This window comes from Heteronotia binoei, chromosome 12 (genome assembly GCF_032191835.1).
Source record: "Heteronotia binoei isolate CCM8104 ecotype False Entrance Well chromosome 12, APGP_CSIRO_Hbin_v1, whole genome shotgun sequence".
NCBI lineage: Eukaryota > Metazoa > Chordata > Lepidosauria > Squamata > Gekkonidae > Heteronotia > Heteronotia binoei.
Genome location: NC_083234.1, coordinates 77,578,456 through 77,595,657, shown reverse-complemented (window position 1 = coordinate 77,595,657; position 17,202 = coordinate 77,578,456). Strand labels below are relative to the sequence as shown.

The following is a 17,202-nucleotide window of genomic DNA, read 5'->3' as shown; positions in this document are numbered from 1 at the left end:
GAACCAATGGGTTGAAATTAAATCCAAAGAGTTTCCGGCTCAACATTAGGAAGAACTTCCTGACCATTAGAGCGATTCCTCAGTGGAACAGGCTTCCTCGGGAGGTGGTGGGCTCTCCTTCCTTGGAGGTTTTTAAACAGAGGCTAGATGGCCATCTGACAGCAATGAAGATCCTGTGAATTTAGGGGGAGGTGTTTGTGAGTTTCCTGCATTGTGCAGGGGGTTGGACTAGATGACCCTGGAGGTCCCTTCCAACTGTGTGATTCTATGATTCTTGCACAACCGTACAAAGATCGGCTTGGCCAAGAGCTCGGCTGGCTAAATGCAGCAGAACTAGAAGACACCAGCAACAAAGGGTGTGTATGGGGTGGGAAACCCATTTTTTAAAATGCACAAATAACAGTAATGGCTATTTAAATAAGATCCCCGTGCAGAAAAAACTCCATTACGCACCCCCTCCTGTCTCTGCAGAGCTCTCTTTATTGGCTGCGCCACTGAAGAGGGTTACAGAACTATTGCACAGACTCTATGGGTTTGGGAAGATGAGTAACAGTTACCAAGAACTGCCACAATTAGTGACAATGCGTGGGAAATCACTGTGGGGGGAGGGAGGCTCCACATATTGATTGCCGCTAGTTCTGAGCCGAGCTGACCTTGCCTTGGAGTCGATGATATTCTTTCAGCCTGCAAACCAATGGGAGAGGCGGGGAGGGGGAAGAAGAGAGAGCAGGGAAATTAATTCATTGTGGATTAACATTAACAACAAGCAACTCTGCGGCAATTAAGTTGGGTGAAATGAGAAGAAGGCGGGGGGGCACAAGCATTGCTCAAAATAAGCCCATTTCCTACATTCTTGCCTTTCTCGCGCCCCCCCCCCCCAAATTGATTGCTGCATAATTAATTCATCAGAAAGGAATAAAACGGTGTACATTATTGCACAGAACAAAGAAGTTAACAGGTATGGTGTGGGAGTGGAGGGGAGAAAGAGCCCATCATATAAAATGTATCACTTTATGGTCTTTTAAAAATATTGCCTCCCTCATCGGGGAGGGAGATGGAAATGCCACAGAGAGGTTTGTAGGCAGTATCAGCAAAGTTTTCTTTTCCGGGGAATTCACTGACTGTGCAATTGTGGGCATTTTTGCTCCTTGCTTTATGCCATTTGCTATCACAAGATAGGGAGGCAGCTCCGTCCTGGATAGAGAAAACTAGCTCTTCAGGGACAAGAGTTTCAGGCTAGTCACACTCACACTCACAGAGCTTTCTGTGTGCATTGTTGGGGAGAATGTGGTACCTGCATCTGCACTCTGAAGTGACACAGTGCAAGAAGGACTCTAGCCAGGGCTTTTTTTTTTAGAAAAAGCCCAGCAGGAACTCATTTGCATATTAGGCAACACCCCATGCTGTCACCATTGTTTCACACAGGGGTTTTGTAAAAAAAAACTTCCTGGCAGTTCGAACAGTTCCTCAGGGGAACAGGCTTCCTCGGGAGGTGGTGGGCTCTCCTTCCTTGGAGGTTTTTAAACAGAGGCTAGATGGCCATCTGACAGCAATGCAGATCCTGTGAATTTAGGGGGAGGGGGTTGTGAGTTTAGAGTGGTTCCTCAGTGGAACAGGCTTCCTTGGGAGGTGGTGGGCTCTCCTTCCTTGGAGGTTTTTCAACAGAGGCTAGATGGCCATCTGACAGCAATGAGGATCTGTGAATTTAGGGGGAGGTATCTGTGAGTTTCCTGCATTGTGCAGGAGGCTGGACTAGATGACCCTGGAGGTCCCTTCCAACTCTATGATTCTATGGTGCCAGCTGGAGACACTTTAGCTTTGGGGATAGGGCTGTTGGGGGCCTGAAGATTCTCCAGAATTACAACCGATCTCCAGACTGCAGAGATCAATTCCCTGAGACGGAACGGCTGCTTTGGAGGGGGGGGTTCGATGGCATCTCCTTGCAGCAGGCTGGTCCAATCTTCACCAGTTGGGTGTCTGTCCAAGCCCCACCCTTCACCGGCTCCACCCCTAAATCTCCACTTGAGAAGCAAGAGGCAGAGAGAGCTGTGGAACAAGGCACGGTGCAGGTGATGTTTCCAAATGCTTATGCCAAAATGACTAGTGTCATGGGTGCTGGGGACCCCGCAGAAGAAGCTGAGCCTGCAGAAGAAACTGTGCCCCTGCCACCTGCACCAGTGCCCCTGCCTCCTGCTGGAGAAGATCCAAGCCCCCCTGCCTCACCCTCTCGGGTGGCTCGTGTGCGTGACCGCCTTCGTCAGGACCTCAGGGATCGGAGGAGGGCGGCACGCTCACAAGCAAGACGCTCCCTGAGCCCTGAGTTTTGAAAGGATTCTGGCCCTTCTAGGAGTGAGGATGCTTGAGTCTCAGCAGGATCCTGGCTGCCTCTCTGAGCCAGCAATTAGCCCAAATGGGCAACAGACAGCAGAGGGCTATATAGCTGTGGGCTTTGGGAGGAGGCTTTGTGGAAGCAACTAGTCACTTACCTGACGTTCTAGCATCCACTCCAGCTTTTGACTTTGGCTTCTGGACTCCCTGACTTTGGCTTTGACTTCTGGACCCCCTGACTTTGGCTTCTGAACCTCTGACCTACGATACCTGGACTGTGATTCGGTTTTGGCGCCTTGGACCCTCTTTGCTCACCAGCTACAGACCTTGGACTGCCCCTGGACTTTGCCTGACCCGGCCTCAGCCCGTGACAACTATATTTCCAAATGCTTATGCCAATATGACTATATTTCTGAATGCAGGCTGGTCCAATCTCCACAAATGGAGGCTAGGCCTGTTAAGCTCTGGAAGCTCTTCAGCCTTTGGTGGGGTTTCCAACCTTCAGGCGGCCAAGGAAGCCCAGGGTCACCATGCAGAGGCAGGCAATGGCAAACCTCCTCTGAATAACTCTTGCCTTGCAAACTCCATAAAGCAGGGATGTCAAACATGCAGTTTGGGGGCCAAATCAGGTCCCTGGAGGGTTCCTAACAGGCCCCTGAGCAACTGGCTGTCATCTGCTTCCTTCTCCCTTTCTCTTGCTTCCTCCTGCATTACAGCTTGCTTTGCAAGGCTTGCTCAATTGCACAGGAACTATAGAGCAAAACATCTGTTTTCTTCATTGGCTGAGGCTCCTCCCTTGGGGAGGAAGAGAGGCAGAGCATATTTTTCCAGGCTTTCTCAATCACACAGCAGAGCTACTGAGTCAAGCTTCTCTTCCTTCGATTGGCTGAAGCGCCTCTTCCCCCCACCTAGTCCCCTGGGGAAGGAAGGAAAGAAAGAGACAGAGTTTCTTGCCCAGTTCCCTGGATCCCATGGGAGAAATACAAAGAAAGTACCTTTAAGACCAATGAATGCTAACATTTTAAGCATGTTTTAAGTTTTTAAAAATATATATTTAATTGTGTTTGTCTGTGTCTTTTTTAAAGTTAATCTCTCTGCTACCTAATCTTAAATAGGTGCATACACGGCCCGGCCCAACAAGGCTCAGCCCAACCCAACACGGCCCGGCCCAATGAAGTCTCATTTATGTCAGATCCAGCCCTCATAACAAATGAGTTCGATACCCCTGCCATAAAGGGTTGCCATATCAGCTAGGACTAGACAGCATGTCCCACCACTACCAGCTCCTGCTCTGATGCCCAAGAGAGCTCACGCATTGCACCTTCCTGTATATCATAGAACAGACTGCTTTGGGGAAACCCCCTCACTTGCTAGAAAATGCTGCACCCTTCCATTCCTGAAAAGCAGCTCCAAAGTCCCAGGAGGCAGATGGAGCAGCTGGCATCACATGCTGGATCTCAGCCCTTGGATCTGGCACCGTATTTAACTCACGAAAAGTCGTGGCTTTTCTTTCTGTTTTGCAAACGGGAACTTCCCATTCCCCAGCGGAATTTTAAAAACAAAAATGCAGCACTAATCCAACATTTTGAAGGGCTGCCCTTAAACAAGGATGATTGTTTTGTTCCTGGTTGGAAGGGTTGGCAGAAATTGGAGACGAGACTCCATACGAACCGGAGGGAGTTGATGTTGATGAATCCGGTGGCGTCCAACGGCTCGTAATTCCCCTGGACATCCATGCTGCATGGAGAGAAGGGGAAAGAACCTGTTACCAGCTCAGCAGAGAGACTTTGGGAGCCCCAGCTAGGGAAGGCAGGGGTGGACTTTCCTCCCTTCCCACCTGCCATGTCCCAGACAATGCGCAGTGGAGCAGTTCAATTATTCACTTGCGCCAACTATTCATTTATATGTGGGAAAGTGATGCATTTGGGGATATCTTCAGAGCAGAGGTTAAATCTGCGTCTGGTGAGCCCCAGTTGTGGAGAATTCAGCCTGCTCCTATCTGTAAGTAGGGATGCCAGCCTCCAGGTGGGACCTGGGAATCCCCTGGAATTATAGGTCAGACTGCAGTGATCAGTTTGCCCAGAGAAAATGGAGGAATTGGAGTGTAGACTCAATGGCACTGTACCCCCAGGTCGATCCCCAGGCTCCATCCCCAAGTCTCCAGAAGTTTCCTAACCTGGATCTGGCAACTCTGTTGTAGAGACCCACCCCTTCACCTTCATGGGCTCCTCCTGGGCTCTTCTCTCACTTGGTCAAGCAAGAGTGTGACACACACTCATGAGAACTGGTTCTTACATATCACACACACACACACAGCATACAGGAGGGCCTGTTGGTCACTCAGCTCAAACATACATACAGCAGCTGTATAGCAGCAGCAGCAGCAGCAGCTTGTTCTTTCAACATAGTGTTGCTAAAATGGGAAATATTCTCCACTTGAATAATTCCTCATCTTTTGTGGACTCCTCAGGGCATAACTGGACATCACAGTGGGGCAGCTGCAATCACATCTCCCATTAAAAAACAAACAAACCCCTAGTAGCAAACATGGAGGAAACAAGTTCAAATTAGGTCATAAGAACATAAGAGAAGCCATGTCGGATCAGGCCAATGGTCCATCCAGTCCAACACTGTGTGTCATACAGTGGCCAAAACCCCCCCGAAGTGCCATCAGGAGGTCCACCAGTGGGACCAGGACACTAGAAGCCCACCCACTGTGGCCCACCCAAGCACCAAGAATACAGAGCATCACTGCCTCAGACAGAGAGTTCCATCTATACCCTGTGGCTAATAGCCACTGATGGACTTCTGCTCCAGATGTTTATCCAATCCCCGCTTGAAGCTGTCTATGCTTGTAGCCGCCGCCACCTCCCGTGGCAGTGAATTCCATGTTTTCATCACCCTTTGAGTGAAGGACTTCCTTTTATCCGACTGCTCAGCGATTTCATTGAGTCTCCACGAGTTCTTGTAGTGTGAGAAAGGGAGAAAAGTACTTCTTTCTCTGCCTTCTCTATCCTATGCATAATCTTGTCTGAAGTACTTGGGAGGTGGGACTTAATTCATCACTCCCAAACTATTATTTGCCCTGCATGGAAAATATACATCTAGGCAGTCACAATGCTGAGAGCAGGGACTTAATAAGAAGCAATGATAAATGGCTCACTTACAATTTTAATGCCAGTAGCTCATGAAGTAGAATTTTGCTCACAAGGCTCCACAGTTTAGGAACATTGCTTGGAAGAACCACAACATTCTTCAAATGTAGCTAGCACCCCCTGCAATTTAACCTTGGATATCTCTGTGAGCTACGCTGAGAGCCACCTCTCTTCGTTGCTGTTTTTGCCCCCCACAAAAGAAAACTCCCTGAACTAGCACTCCGTTCCCTCCAGTGTGCCATCAACATGACACATTAGTGTCCCTGCACATGTGCTCTGATTAGGGTTGCCAAGTCCAACCCCAGAAATATCTGGGGACTTTGGGGGTGGAGCCAGGAGACTTTGGGGGTGGAGCCAAGAGACACTGGGGTGGAGCTAGGGGGAGGGGGGGGAAACGGCGCCGGGGAGCGTGGCCAGCCACCCCGTCTCGGAGCGGGCGACGCCGCTGCGCAGCAGCCGCCTCTTCTCCGCTCGCCGTGGCTGCTCCTCCGAGATGGGCTCAGCCTGAGCCCATCTTGGAGGAGCAGCCACGGCGAGCGGAGAAGAGGCAGCAGCAGCGCGGCGGCCTCGCCTGCTCCGCTCCGCCTCTGGGGTGGAATCGGAGGGGGGGGTGGAGGCAGGCCGGGGGCGTGGCGAGCCGCGAGTCCGGGTCCTAGAAGGGCCCGGATTCGCGGCTCGCCATGCTCCTGGCCTGCCTCCGCCTTCCCCTGGTTTTGCCTGCGCTGCTGCCGCCTCTTGGCTGCTCCTCCGAGATGGGCTCAGCCTGGGCCCATCTCGGAGGAGCAGCTGCAGTGGGCGGGGAGGGGCGGCGCGGTGCCCTCACCCGCTCCGGGATGGGGTGGCTCGCCATGCTCCCTGGCGCCGTTTCCCCCCTCCCCTCGCTTCCATTTTTTTGGGGAGCGGGGGAAGAGGGTGGAAATCCTGGGGTCCCCTGCCAGGGCGGGAGGGTTGGGAAGCCTAGCTCTGATCAGTGCGGGATTAAACCCTGTGGAGACCCCTAGGCAGTCAAAAACTTGGGGGACCCCTCACAGATTGAGATTCTGAGTGCCCGCCCCACGGCCCCTGCCATAGCCTGCAGGCACCTTCTTAAAAGCCTCTTTTACTAAGCTGCAGGGGAGAGGCAGAGAGAGGCAAACTTGGTGACGACACCAGCAGCAGCCGCACCAGGCAAGTCGAGCAAAGAGCAGCTCAGTTGCCGGCTGTATGTGCAGGCTGGGAAGGCTGCAAGCAGGGGGGAAACTGGGGGGCGGGCAGCCCATTGGCCAGTGCCTACTTGGCCTAATTGTTAATCCAGCTCTGGCTCTGAGGGGCATGCACACCATAGCTCCACTGTGGCCATCGATCCTCGCTTGGTGATTTGCCTTCTCAAGGCCTTGCAGAGGGAGCAGAAACCTTCTGAATGGCAACAAACAGTATGAAAGGCAAAAACCCCTCCAAATGCAACCCCCTTCCACGATAGTTTACCTAGGACAAGGGCCAGAAAACAGGTGCTATCTCAAATAAACAGGGGAGCACTGGGACCTGTTGTTTTGCAGGAGTCGGAGGGTCCCAGCTCTTCTGTCTGAGAGCCGAGCTGCTCCACATCCCAACCTGAATGACAAAGCTGTCTCTGTTCGCTCTTTCCCAAAGAACAAAAGGTGCTGCAGAGAGGATCCCAGATCCTGGCAAAGGAGTATCTTACCTTCCAAGAGATCTGCCTTTCCGTTTTATCTTCCTGAAATGCACTAACCCATTGAGGGTGCTCAGAAAGGGGCTCTTTGTTTAGGCTGAACGCATTCCCGTTAATTATAGAGTCATAAAACTGCACACCACAATGCTCAGTGCCCCCAAGGTCTTGGAAACAACCTTCTCGCTCTTTCCCCCACCCCATGTTAACTCCCCCCCCCATCTCTCAAAAGACAGAGGACAATTTACTTTGCTGAGTGCTTGGAAGGAAGGCCCCTTCACCTTGTTGCTGGCACCTTAATTTGACCCCGTGGCAGATGTTTGAGTTTCACAGAAGAGCTGCAGATGCTGCCCCCTTTAACTACTCTCTATCCTATAACAAGAAGGCAACTTACATGCGAGTGAAGATAGACATCGTAAGTTAGACAGAGATGGTTTAAAAAGCCACCCCACCCCCCAGTATGTAATATGTTAGGAAAAGCTGGCTGAGGCAGAGATCTACTGGCTAGTAACCATACTGTCACCAACATTCCACTCTCTCCCTTCCTTCAGTGCTGCTATTTAAAGGGGAGCAGTTGGGAGGGGGTAAGGTGAGGAATGAAACGACAAACAGACCAAATGTTGGCAGAATCAGTACCAAAGCCACAAACCAGGCCTGCTAAATAAAACAGCTGCAAGCAAAATGCAGGATGATGAAACGGACAAGGAGGAATTAGTTCAACAACAACAAAAACAGTAAAGGTAGTCCCCTATGCAAGTAACAGTTATTTCCAACTCTGGGGTGACATCACATCACATTTTCATGGCAGACTTTTTTATGGGGTGATTTGCCATTGCCTTCCCTAGTCATCTACAATTTCCCTCCAGCAAGCTGGGTACTCATTTTACCGACCTCGGAAGGATGGAAGACTGAGTGAACCTTGAATCAGCTACCTAAACCCAGCTTCCACCAGGATCAAACTCAGGTCATGAGCAGAGAGCTTTGACTACAGTACTGCAGCTTTACCACGCTGCGCCACAGGGCTCTGTTTGTTCAACTAAAAACTCAAGCAAATAAAATCTTCTTTACTAGGTGCCTAAAAACTATCAAAGTAGGCATCAGATGAACTTCAGGGGGAGATCATTCCACAGACCAGGTGCTACCACTAAAAGGGCCCTGTCTTTGTTTGCCTTACACAGGGCAGGGCTTGAGATTATCTTAATTTAGAGACAAGATGGTAGGGGAGGAGGTGGTCTTTTGGGTACTTTGATCCTAAATGTAAGGTTTAAAGATACAAGCCAGTACTCTGAAGTATCCCTGCAAGCAAATACAGATTTTTCAGTATGGGGGGTGGGATAGCCACCCCCATCCCCCAGCAATAACCTTACTGCAACATTCTGTAATAGTTAACCTCATTCCTAGGGAGGCAGCCTCTGGGCTAGAAGGTTTAACTCTTGTATCAAAACTTATAAACTCTACCTATGCTTTCATAAGAGAGAGTTTGCTTGGTTGATACCTGGTAAACTTTATCTATGCATTGTTTAAATACTTCACTAATCAATATAAGAATTTGAGAACTGAATTGAATATATATTTAATCAACTTTGAAAATATTATTCTACCCAGTGCTCTTTTCATAACCTCCAGGTGAGATCTGGAGAGCGGATGGAATTACAATTCATCTCTAGATGACAGTGATGGCGGAGGAAACAGCCACTTTGGAGGGAGGGGCCTATGGCACTACTCCCCTCCGAGGTCCCTTCCCTCCTCAACTTCTGCCCTTCTTAGGTTCTATCCTCCCCACATCTCCAGGAATTTCCCAACCTGGAGTTGGCAACCTGATGCACAGAGCATCCCAAGAAGTCAGAAGACCATGAAAGAGTATCCAGCCTGCATGTCCTGCCTCTTCCAAATTAGTTTGCTCTGGGGCCATTTTTCTTGAGCTAAGACAAAAATGTGTGAGCTGGAGGCTAACAATCTGTGCAGTAGCTCACACTAACTCAGCCTAGAGGGAACACTGGTGCTGTGGTAGTAGTTGCTGCCAAAGTATAATGTACTGAAGTTGGAGACATTCAGATGGCAACATGCTTTATTAGCAAGTACATCACAAAGGTCTGGGTCCCCTGTCATATACATTTCCTGGAACAACCTGCTTCCTGGTCAGGTCCAATCCTGGTCAGTCAAACTTCCCACCACTGATCGCCATAGGCAGGCTGCGTTCATCCCTTCCTGGCACTGCCCACAGGTGTGCTGTGCTTTCCAGGATGAACTCTGGACACAACACTCCTCCCCCCCAAGTTCAAGATACATTGTCTTTCAAATGAGCGGGCGGCTGCTGGTCTCTGTGTGACCGCCAAGGTTCGATCTGGGGAGCTGGAGCTGCTGCCTGGGGTTCTGTAACTGCTGGTTCCTCGCTTTGGGCGCGGTTGGCAGAGCATTATCTCGAGGTATCTCTCCCGCCCTGTAAGGCTCCTCTACCAGCGAACCCAGCAGGGTTGCTTCTTGCGGCAGCAGCGAAGTTGGTCTATGTGTCTGCGGAGAAGCTGCCCCGCTTCCGACAAGACCTCGTAAGAGTGGGACCCGGTGAGCCACAGCACCCGAGCTGGTATCCACTCTGGCCCGCTCGCAAAGTTCTTAGCATAGACTGGATCTCCCAGAAAGAACCCCCTAGGGGCCTCCCTGGTCTCGGGGGAACTGCGGAGGTCTGGGGCCCCGTCGGGGTGTAGCCTATCAAGCCAGCTGGTTAACCTCCATGAGTAACTCGGCAGGGCTTACACCTGTAGCGGGGTTAGCATTGATCCTGTTCCCAAATAGGAAGGCGGACAGTCGGTGGTCCCAATCCCCTTGGACTATGCGACCCAGGGTCTCCTTGGTTGTGCAAACCATGCGCTCTGCTTGGCCATTAGTGGCAGGGTGAAAGGGAGCAGACCAAATTTGACGGATGAGGTACCTATTCAGGAATTCCTGGAACTCCCGGGAGGTAAAAGCAGTGCCATTGTCTGTCACTACGGTGTCAGGGATTCCGTGGGTGCAAAAAACCCCTCCGTAAGGCTCTGACTGCGGCCGTGGTGGAGGTGGAAGCTACTGGAATGACCTCCAGCCACTTCGTGTAAGCATCCACCAAGATAAAGAATATTTGCCCTTGTATGGCCCTACAAAGTCTAAGTGCAGCCGGGACCACGGCACCCGATTGGATTCCCAGTGGAGAATGGGGGCACTGGGCAGATTTGGCCAGGACTCTTGGCAGGGTGGGTACCTCCTAACCCACCCCCCTATCTCTTCATCCATCCCCGGCCACCATACATAGCTCCGCACCAGAGCTTTCATACGCACTATCTCCGGGTGTGTCTCGTGCAAGGCTTCGAGCACTTGCTTCTGGAGTGGGGGAGGTACCACCACTCTGCTGCCCCAAAGAACACCCTTTGTGTAAGGAGAGTTCCTCCCAGCGGGAAACAAATGGTCTGAATTCAGCGTCCAATTTGCCCATGGGCCAACCCCTCCCCAGTCCAAAACACGTGCAAGTATGCAGTCTCTACCTCAGTCTCTATCTCTACCTGGCTACCTCAGCTGCGTGGAGGGGCTGCTCTGGTAGAGACTCCAGAAGCATCACGTGCTGGGCCGGGGCCGGATTGGGGTCCATCTCTGGCAGCGGAAGGCGGCTGAGGGCGTCTGCATGGCCCATTGCCTTGCCAGGGCAGTAGACAAGCTTGTAGGTGTGTGAGTTGAGGAACTCGTTCCACTGCAGGACCCACTGCGACAGGATCTCCGGGGTCTGGTGGTCTGGGGCAAGTAGGCCAAGCTTGTGGTTTGTGGCAATCATGAAGTGCCTACCATACAGGTAGTCGTTGAATTTGTATATGCCCGCCATGATTGCCAATGACTCCTTATCTATTTGGACGTAGTTGCACTCAGCCTGGTTCAAAGTCTGAGAGTAATAGGCCACAGGGACCTCTCTCCTGTCCAGGAGTTGGTGGCCCAGGATGGCACCCACTCTGTAAGGGGAAGTATTGCAGGCTAAAATCACAGGGAGTGAATTGTCAAAATGGTGGAGTATCTCATTTGAAACCAAGATGTCCTTGACCGCCTGGAAGGCCACAGCCTGCTTTCTTCCCCAGACTCATGAGGTACCCTTATCTAGAAGTCTGTGTAGGGGTTCGGCCAGGGCTGCTTTGTGGGGCACGAATGAATGATAAAAGTTCAGGAGCCCCCCGAAACTTTGCAGCTATGCCTTGCAATTGGGGGCCGGGGCCTGGACTATTGCCCTGGTCTTGTCAGCTGTTGAGTGAATTCCCGCGGCGTCCACCGCAAACCCCAGGAACTCCACCCTTGTTACCCTAAGCGAGCACTTCTTCTGCTTCATCTCGAGACCCGCATTCTGGAAACGGCGGAGCACCTCTCGAAGGTGGCAGCAGAACTCGTCGGCGTCAGATGCTGCTATCAGAACGTCATCGAAAAAGGGTTGTACTCCAGGAATCCCTTTAAGGAGAGAGTCCATTAAACTTTGGAAAATTCCCGGAGCCATGCTGAACCCAAATTGTAGCCTCCGCACCTCAAAAGCACCCCTGTGTGTAACTATGGTCTGAGCCTCAGCCGTTTGCTCATCCACTGGAAGTTGTTGGTATGCTTGGGCCAAATCCAACTTCCCGAAAATCTTAGAGCCAGCCAGGGAGGCGAGGACATGGCTGACCACCAGAACAGGGTATTGGTGGTCCTGTAGTGCTTTATTAATTGTGCGTTTGTAGTCTGCACAGATGCGCAAATCCCCGTTCAGCTTGACTGGGGTGACTATGGGGGTTTCCCAAGTGGCGTTGTAGATGGGCTCTAGCACCCCTTGGGTCACGAGGCGGTCCAGTTCAGCTTCGATTTTTGGCTTAAGCGCAAACGGAACCCGCCGAGCCTTCAGCCTTAAGGGCCTAACCGTGGTGTCCAGCTGCAGCGTGATAGGTGGTCCCTTGTAGGTTCCCAGAGCCCCATCGAATACTTTCAGGAAATCCCAGTTGGGGGCCGGGGCCTGGACTATTGCCCTGGTCTTGTCAGCTGTTGAGTGAATTCCCGCGGCGTCCACCGCAAACCCCAGGAACTCCACCCTTGTTACCCTAAGCGAGCACTTCTTCTGCTTCATCTCGAGACCCGCATTCTGGAAACGGCGGAGCACCTCTCGAAGGTGGCAGCAGAACTCGTCGGCGTCAGATGCTGCTATCAGAACGTCATCGAAAAAGGGTTGTACTCCAGGAATCCCTTTAAGGAGAGAGTCCATTAAACTTTGGAAAATTCCCGGAGCCATGCTGAACCCAAATTGTAGCCTCCGCACCTCAAAAGCACCCCTGTGTGTAACTATGGTCTGAGCCTCAGCCGTTTGCTCATCCACTGGAAGTTGTTGGTATGCTTGGGCCAAATCCAACTTCCCGAAAATCTTAGAGCCAGCCAGGGAGGCGAGGACATGGCTGACCACCAGAACAGGGTATTGGTGGTCCTGTAGTGCTTTATTAATTGTGCGTTTGTAGTCTGCACAGATGCGCAAATCCCCGTTCAGCTTGACTGGGGTGACTATGGGGGTTTCCCAAGTGGCGTTGTAGATGGGCTCTAGCACCCCTTGGGTCACGAGGCGGTCCAGTTCAGCTTCGATTTTTGGCTTAAGCGCAAACGGAACCCGCCGAGCCTTCAGCCTTAAGGGCCTAACCGTGGTGTCCAGCTGCAGCGTGATAGGTGGTCCCTTGTAGGTTCCCAGAGCCCCATCGAATACTTTCAGGAAATCCCAGTACACTTGGTCGAAATAGTGGGCCTGCATGTGGTCCACCCCAACAATTTTGATGCCCAGGGGCTTAAACCAAGCCAATCCCAAAAGGGTGGTGAGTCGGCGTTTCACCACAAGTATGTCCTTTAAAATTTTTGAACTCCACCCTAACTTTGGCCCACTCCATGATCTGCACTGGATTCTTTTGAAAGTCCCACAATATGAACTCCACGGGCCGCAGGGCCGACCAGTTGTGGGGGCAGAGTTTACTGAGGGTCTCCTCCGAAATTATGGAGATGGAGGATCCCGTGTCCAATTCCATCAGGCAGGGACCCCCCTCGATCAAGACCTGCACTTTGACTTTGTCGGGGATGTCCAGGGGCAAGTTCATTACTGGATGCTGTTTGAGGCCATCGTGTGTGTGTCTGTCAAGTCATGGTGTGCGGACTAGGGCCTCCTGTTGGTTCTGGCTCTGCAAGCTCGGGCATATGGCCCACTTTTCCACAGCTTCTGCAGTCCGCGTTGTGGTAGGGGCAGTCTCGGCGCTCATGTGGGTCCCCACAGCTGGCACACTTGGTGCTTGCCTGTGGTCGGTTTGGTGTTTTCAGCCCACTGCGTGGCTGGCAGCAAAGCTGGTGTGCCCGTTCCTCGTCAGAGCCATCTGAGATCGAGGCAGTGGTGGCCTGGTTTGTGGAAGGGCTGGTGTGCGTCTGTTCGAAGGCAGTTGCCTCTCAAAACACTTTCGCAAGGTTGATGTCTTTGTCCTCATATGCTAGCAACTTTCGGCCCATTTTCTCCTCCCGGATGCCAACCGCAAAGTGGTCCAGCAGGACCTCTTCCAGGTCCCCCGTGAAATTGCATCTCAGGGCTAATCCAGGGAGCTCTGCAAGATACTCGGCGGCAGACCCAGCTTCTCCCTGCTGTCTTGTGTAGAATGTGTGCCTGTGTGTGAGACAGAATGGCTGGGGTGCCATGTGGTTCGTCATTGCCTTGACCAGCAGGTCGTAGGTGGCCCTTGCGAGGGTGGTCGGCGCGATGAGTCGCTTCATCAGCTGGATGGTCTCCACCCCACGTGAACTCAGGAGAAGCACCTTCTTCTCTGCCGCTGCCTCCATTTTGTGCAGCTCTGTGTAGTAGTTGATCTGGTCCACCCATGATTCCCATAAGTCAGGCTGGGTGACGTCGAATGCCAGTAGGGTTTGTCTGGGAGCAGCAGCCATGACCTCGGCCGTGGAAGCACTAGAGCTTGGAGTACAGGGCTTGCGGGCAGCTGGAGGCAGCTCTCTGCTCACTGGTATCCCATCCTCATCGCTAGTATAATGTACTGAAGTCGGAGACATTCAGATGGCAACATGCTTTATTAGCTTTATTAGCGAGTACATCACAAAGACACCGTGGCGGGGCCGGGTCCCCTGTTATATACATTTCCCGGAACAACCTTCTTCCTGGTCAGGTCCAATCCTGGCCAGTCCCACCACTGATTGCCATAGGCAGACTGCGTTCGTCCCTTCCAGGCACCGCTCACAGGTGCGTTGTGCTGTGCTTTCCGAGACGAACGCCAGACACAACACAAAGCAAGATTTTAAAAAAAAATTTGCAGCGAATTAAATCTCCAACAGTCCATCAAAAGCCTCACCTGGTCCCGCCCACTTCTTAAAAAGACTTGGCAGGCAGCAGAGAGGGTGTCAGTGGGCATGTGGCACTCGCCAGCACCATGCCAGGGAACCTGGTCTTGCTTATTTATATCAGTGCTGGATCTGGTCATAAATTATCGCTGCCCGTGCACTAAATCTTGACACCCAAGTACATTGACAGCACCATAAGCCTCTTTTTCATGTGTGTGTCAATATCCAGCAGCTCCCATTTCCTACATGGAGGGATTTATTATTATGATTATTATTTTACCTGGGGAGCAGCTTAGAATCATGCCACCTTGTCTTGTGCAGATTGGCTCTGGGAGGCAGACCTATCAAGGGCTTATTAAAACCATCGACTTATCATGGGTCTCTAATCACCTTGCATTAATTATTTTAATTGTTAAATATGAAGGGGGGGGAGCAGGCCACTCACGTTGAATGGCCATTGTGGCTGCTCATTATCCAACACAGCAGAGTGGGCACAAGAAAACCAAAAGCTGTCGTTATACCTCCCTTTTCGACAATACAATCACCTTACCAAGGTTTAATTTTTTTTTTCATTGAAAGCCTGCTTGTTGCTGCCTCCGTGAGCCCTCTGTTAGCTTTCACACCACAAGCAGAGTCGACTGGAAGGTTGCTGGCACCTGCGATTCCACCTCCGTCAAATAAAGAATAAAGGTAAAGGTTGTCCCCTGTGCAAGCACCAATCCTTTCTGACTCCGGGGTGACATCGCATCGCGATGTTTTCATGGCAGACTTCTTACAGGGTGGTTTGCCATTGCCTTCCCAAGCCATCTACACTTTCCCCCCAGCAAGCTGGGTACATCACAGTATACAGGTACAATAAACAGAACACCTTTTAACATTACTATATTGCAGGGATGGCCAAAGGTAGCTCTCCAGATGTTTTTTTTTTGCCTACAACTGCCATCAGCCCCAGCCAGCATGGCCAATGGCTGGGGCTGATGGGAGTTGTAGGCAAAAAACATCTGGAGAGTTACCGTTGGCCACCCCTGCTATATTGTATAAAAATAATTCCTTCCACACACACAGTTTACTTTTAGTCACAGTCAGTCCTTGTGCTGAGGGGGCAGCTGCTGCCGAAGCAATTTTTAAAAAATCCACACAGCCAATCAGATGCCCTACTGAGCAAAAGCCCTTCTGGCCTTGCCCACTCTCTGAAAACATTTGGTGGATGTCAGGAAAGGCACCAAAGTACCCAGAGGCAACATTCTGGGGACCCCTGAGCTACTGAGATTTGAAAGCCCACAGCTTGCATAAAAAGGTAAAGGTAGTCCCCTGTGCAAGCACCAGTCATTGCCGACTCTGGGGTGACGTCGCATCACAACATTTTCACAGCAGACTTTTGACGGGGTGGCTTGCCATTGCCTTCCCCAGTCATCTACCCTTTTCCCCCAGCAAGCTGGCTCCTCATTTTACGAGCCTTGGAAGGATGGAAGGCTGAGTCAATCTTGAGCCAGCTACTTGAACCCAGCTTTTGCCAAGAGCTTGGACTGCAGTACTGCAGCTTTACCACTCTGCGCCACGGGGCTCCTACAAATAAAGAGAGGGATCCATAAACGTGCCCCGGAAGCCCCTCTCTTTACTGGGGACAGAGCTGTCCAGCAACTGGATGGAAGCAGAGGACAGCTACTCTTCTGGAGAGGTCCTGCTTGGGGGTGGTTGGAGGGGGGGGGGGAGTGATTGCGGATGTGCGGTTGGCATCCCAAACAACACAGTGTCTGTTCCTTTTCTCAAGGAACACACACAAAGAAGGACCCTGAATATATATTCCTACAGAGGTTTTCTTCCTTCCTGTGTCCGCTAGGAGAGTCCTCAATAGGCCCAGCATGAAGGCCTAACTACACATTGGGGGTTTTCACAAGTTCTGACCGGGCTCTCATAAACCAGGCCACATTTGCAAGGAATGGCTGTTAAAAACTGAGGAGAGCCAGCCGGGCTCAGATCACCATTGCAAGTGGAGGAAGGGTACAACACGAGTGTGGTGAAATGTTTCTCCTCTCCACTCGTCAAGGGACAGAAATGAATGTTTTCAAGTGGGGAAAATTCCGTGGATGAACATCACATCTTCTCTCTTTCCTTCTCAAAGCACCCTCAGAGCTAATTTTATAGCTCCTTTGGGTCTTTGAGGGATTAACTGAGATTCTATTGTACATATTTTAAGCCCCTTGGGCTCTAGCCCTCTTCACCTTTTGGAAGAGTGGGTCTTGTTTGTGTAAAAGCCAGTATGCTATAAAGACATTTCTGAACAGGAACGGCTCTGACTTGGTTGGCCCAGGTGAGCACAGCACAGTCTTGCGAGATCATGGAAACTAAGCAGGGTTGGCCCCAGCTAGTATTTGGATGGGAGCAGGGGTGGAATTCTAGCAAGAGCTCCTTTGCACATTAGGCCACACACTCCTGATGTAGCCAATCCTCCAAGAGCTTACGAAAAAGAGCCTTGTAAGCTCTTGGAGGATTGGCTACATCAGGAGTGTGTGGCCTAATATCAGAGGTGGAATTCTAGCAGGAGCTCCTTTGCATAATAGGCCACACACCCCTGATGTAGCCAGTCCTCCAAGAGCTTGCAAAAAAGAGCCTTGTAAGCTCTTGGAGGATTGGCTACATCAGGGGTGTGTGGCCTAATATCAGAGGTGGAATTCTAGCAGGAGCTCCTTTGCATAATAGGCCACACACCCCTGA

The 17,202-nt window shown here is 51.3% G+C and overlaps 1 protein-coding gene across 2 annotated transcripts in view; it reads right to left on the bottom strand.

Moving 5' to 3' along the window:
• Positions 1–457: 457 nt before the first annotated feature.
• Positions 458–17,202, bottom strand: part of ASS1 (argininosuccinate synthase 1) — a 167,448-nt gene continuing 150,703 nt past the window's right edge. The window contains exons 13-14 of one of the 2 annotated variants that reach the window (XM_060250498.1): positions 4,000–4,065; positions 458–684 (exon numbers count right to left, since the gene is read on the bottom strand). In XM_060250498.1, coding sequence (XP_060106481.1) covers positions 633–684; positions 4,000–4,065 — 118 coding nt within the window. In that variant the 3' untranslated portion in view covers positions 458–632. The remainder of the gene's footprint in view (positions 685–3,999; positions 4,066–17,202) is intronic. The other variant, XM_060250499.1, reaches the window with a different exon arrangement.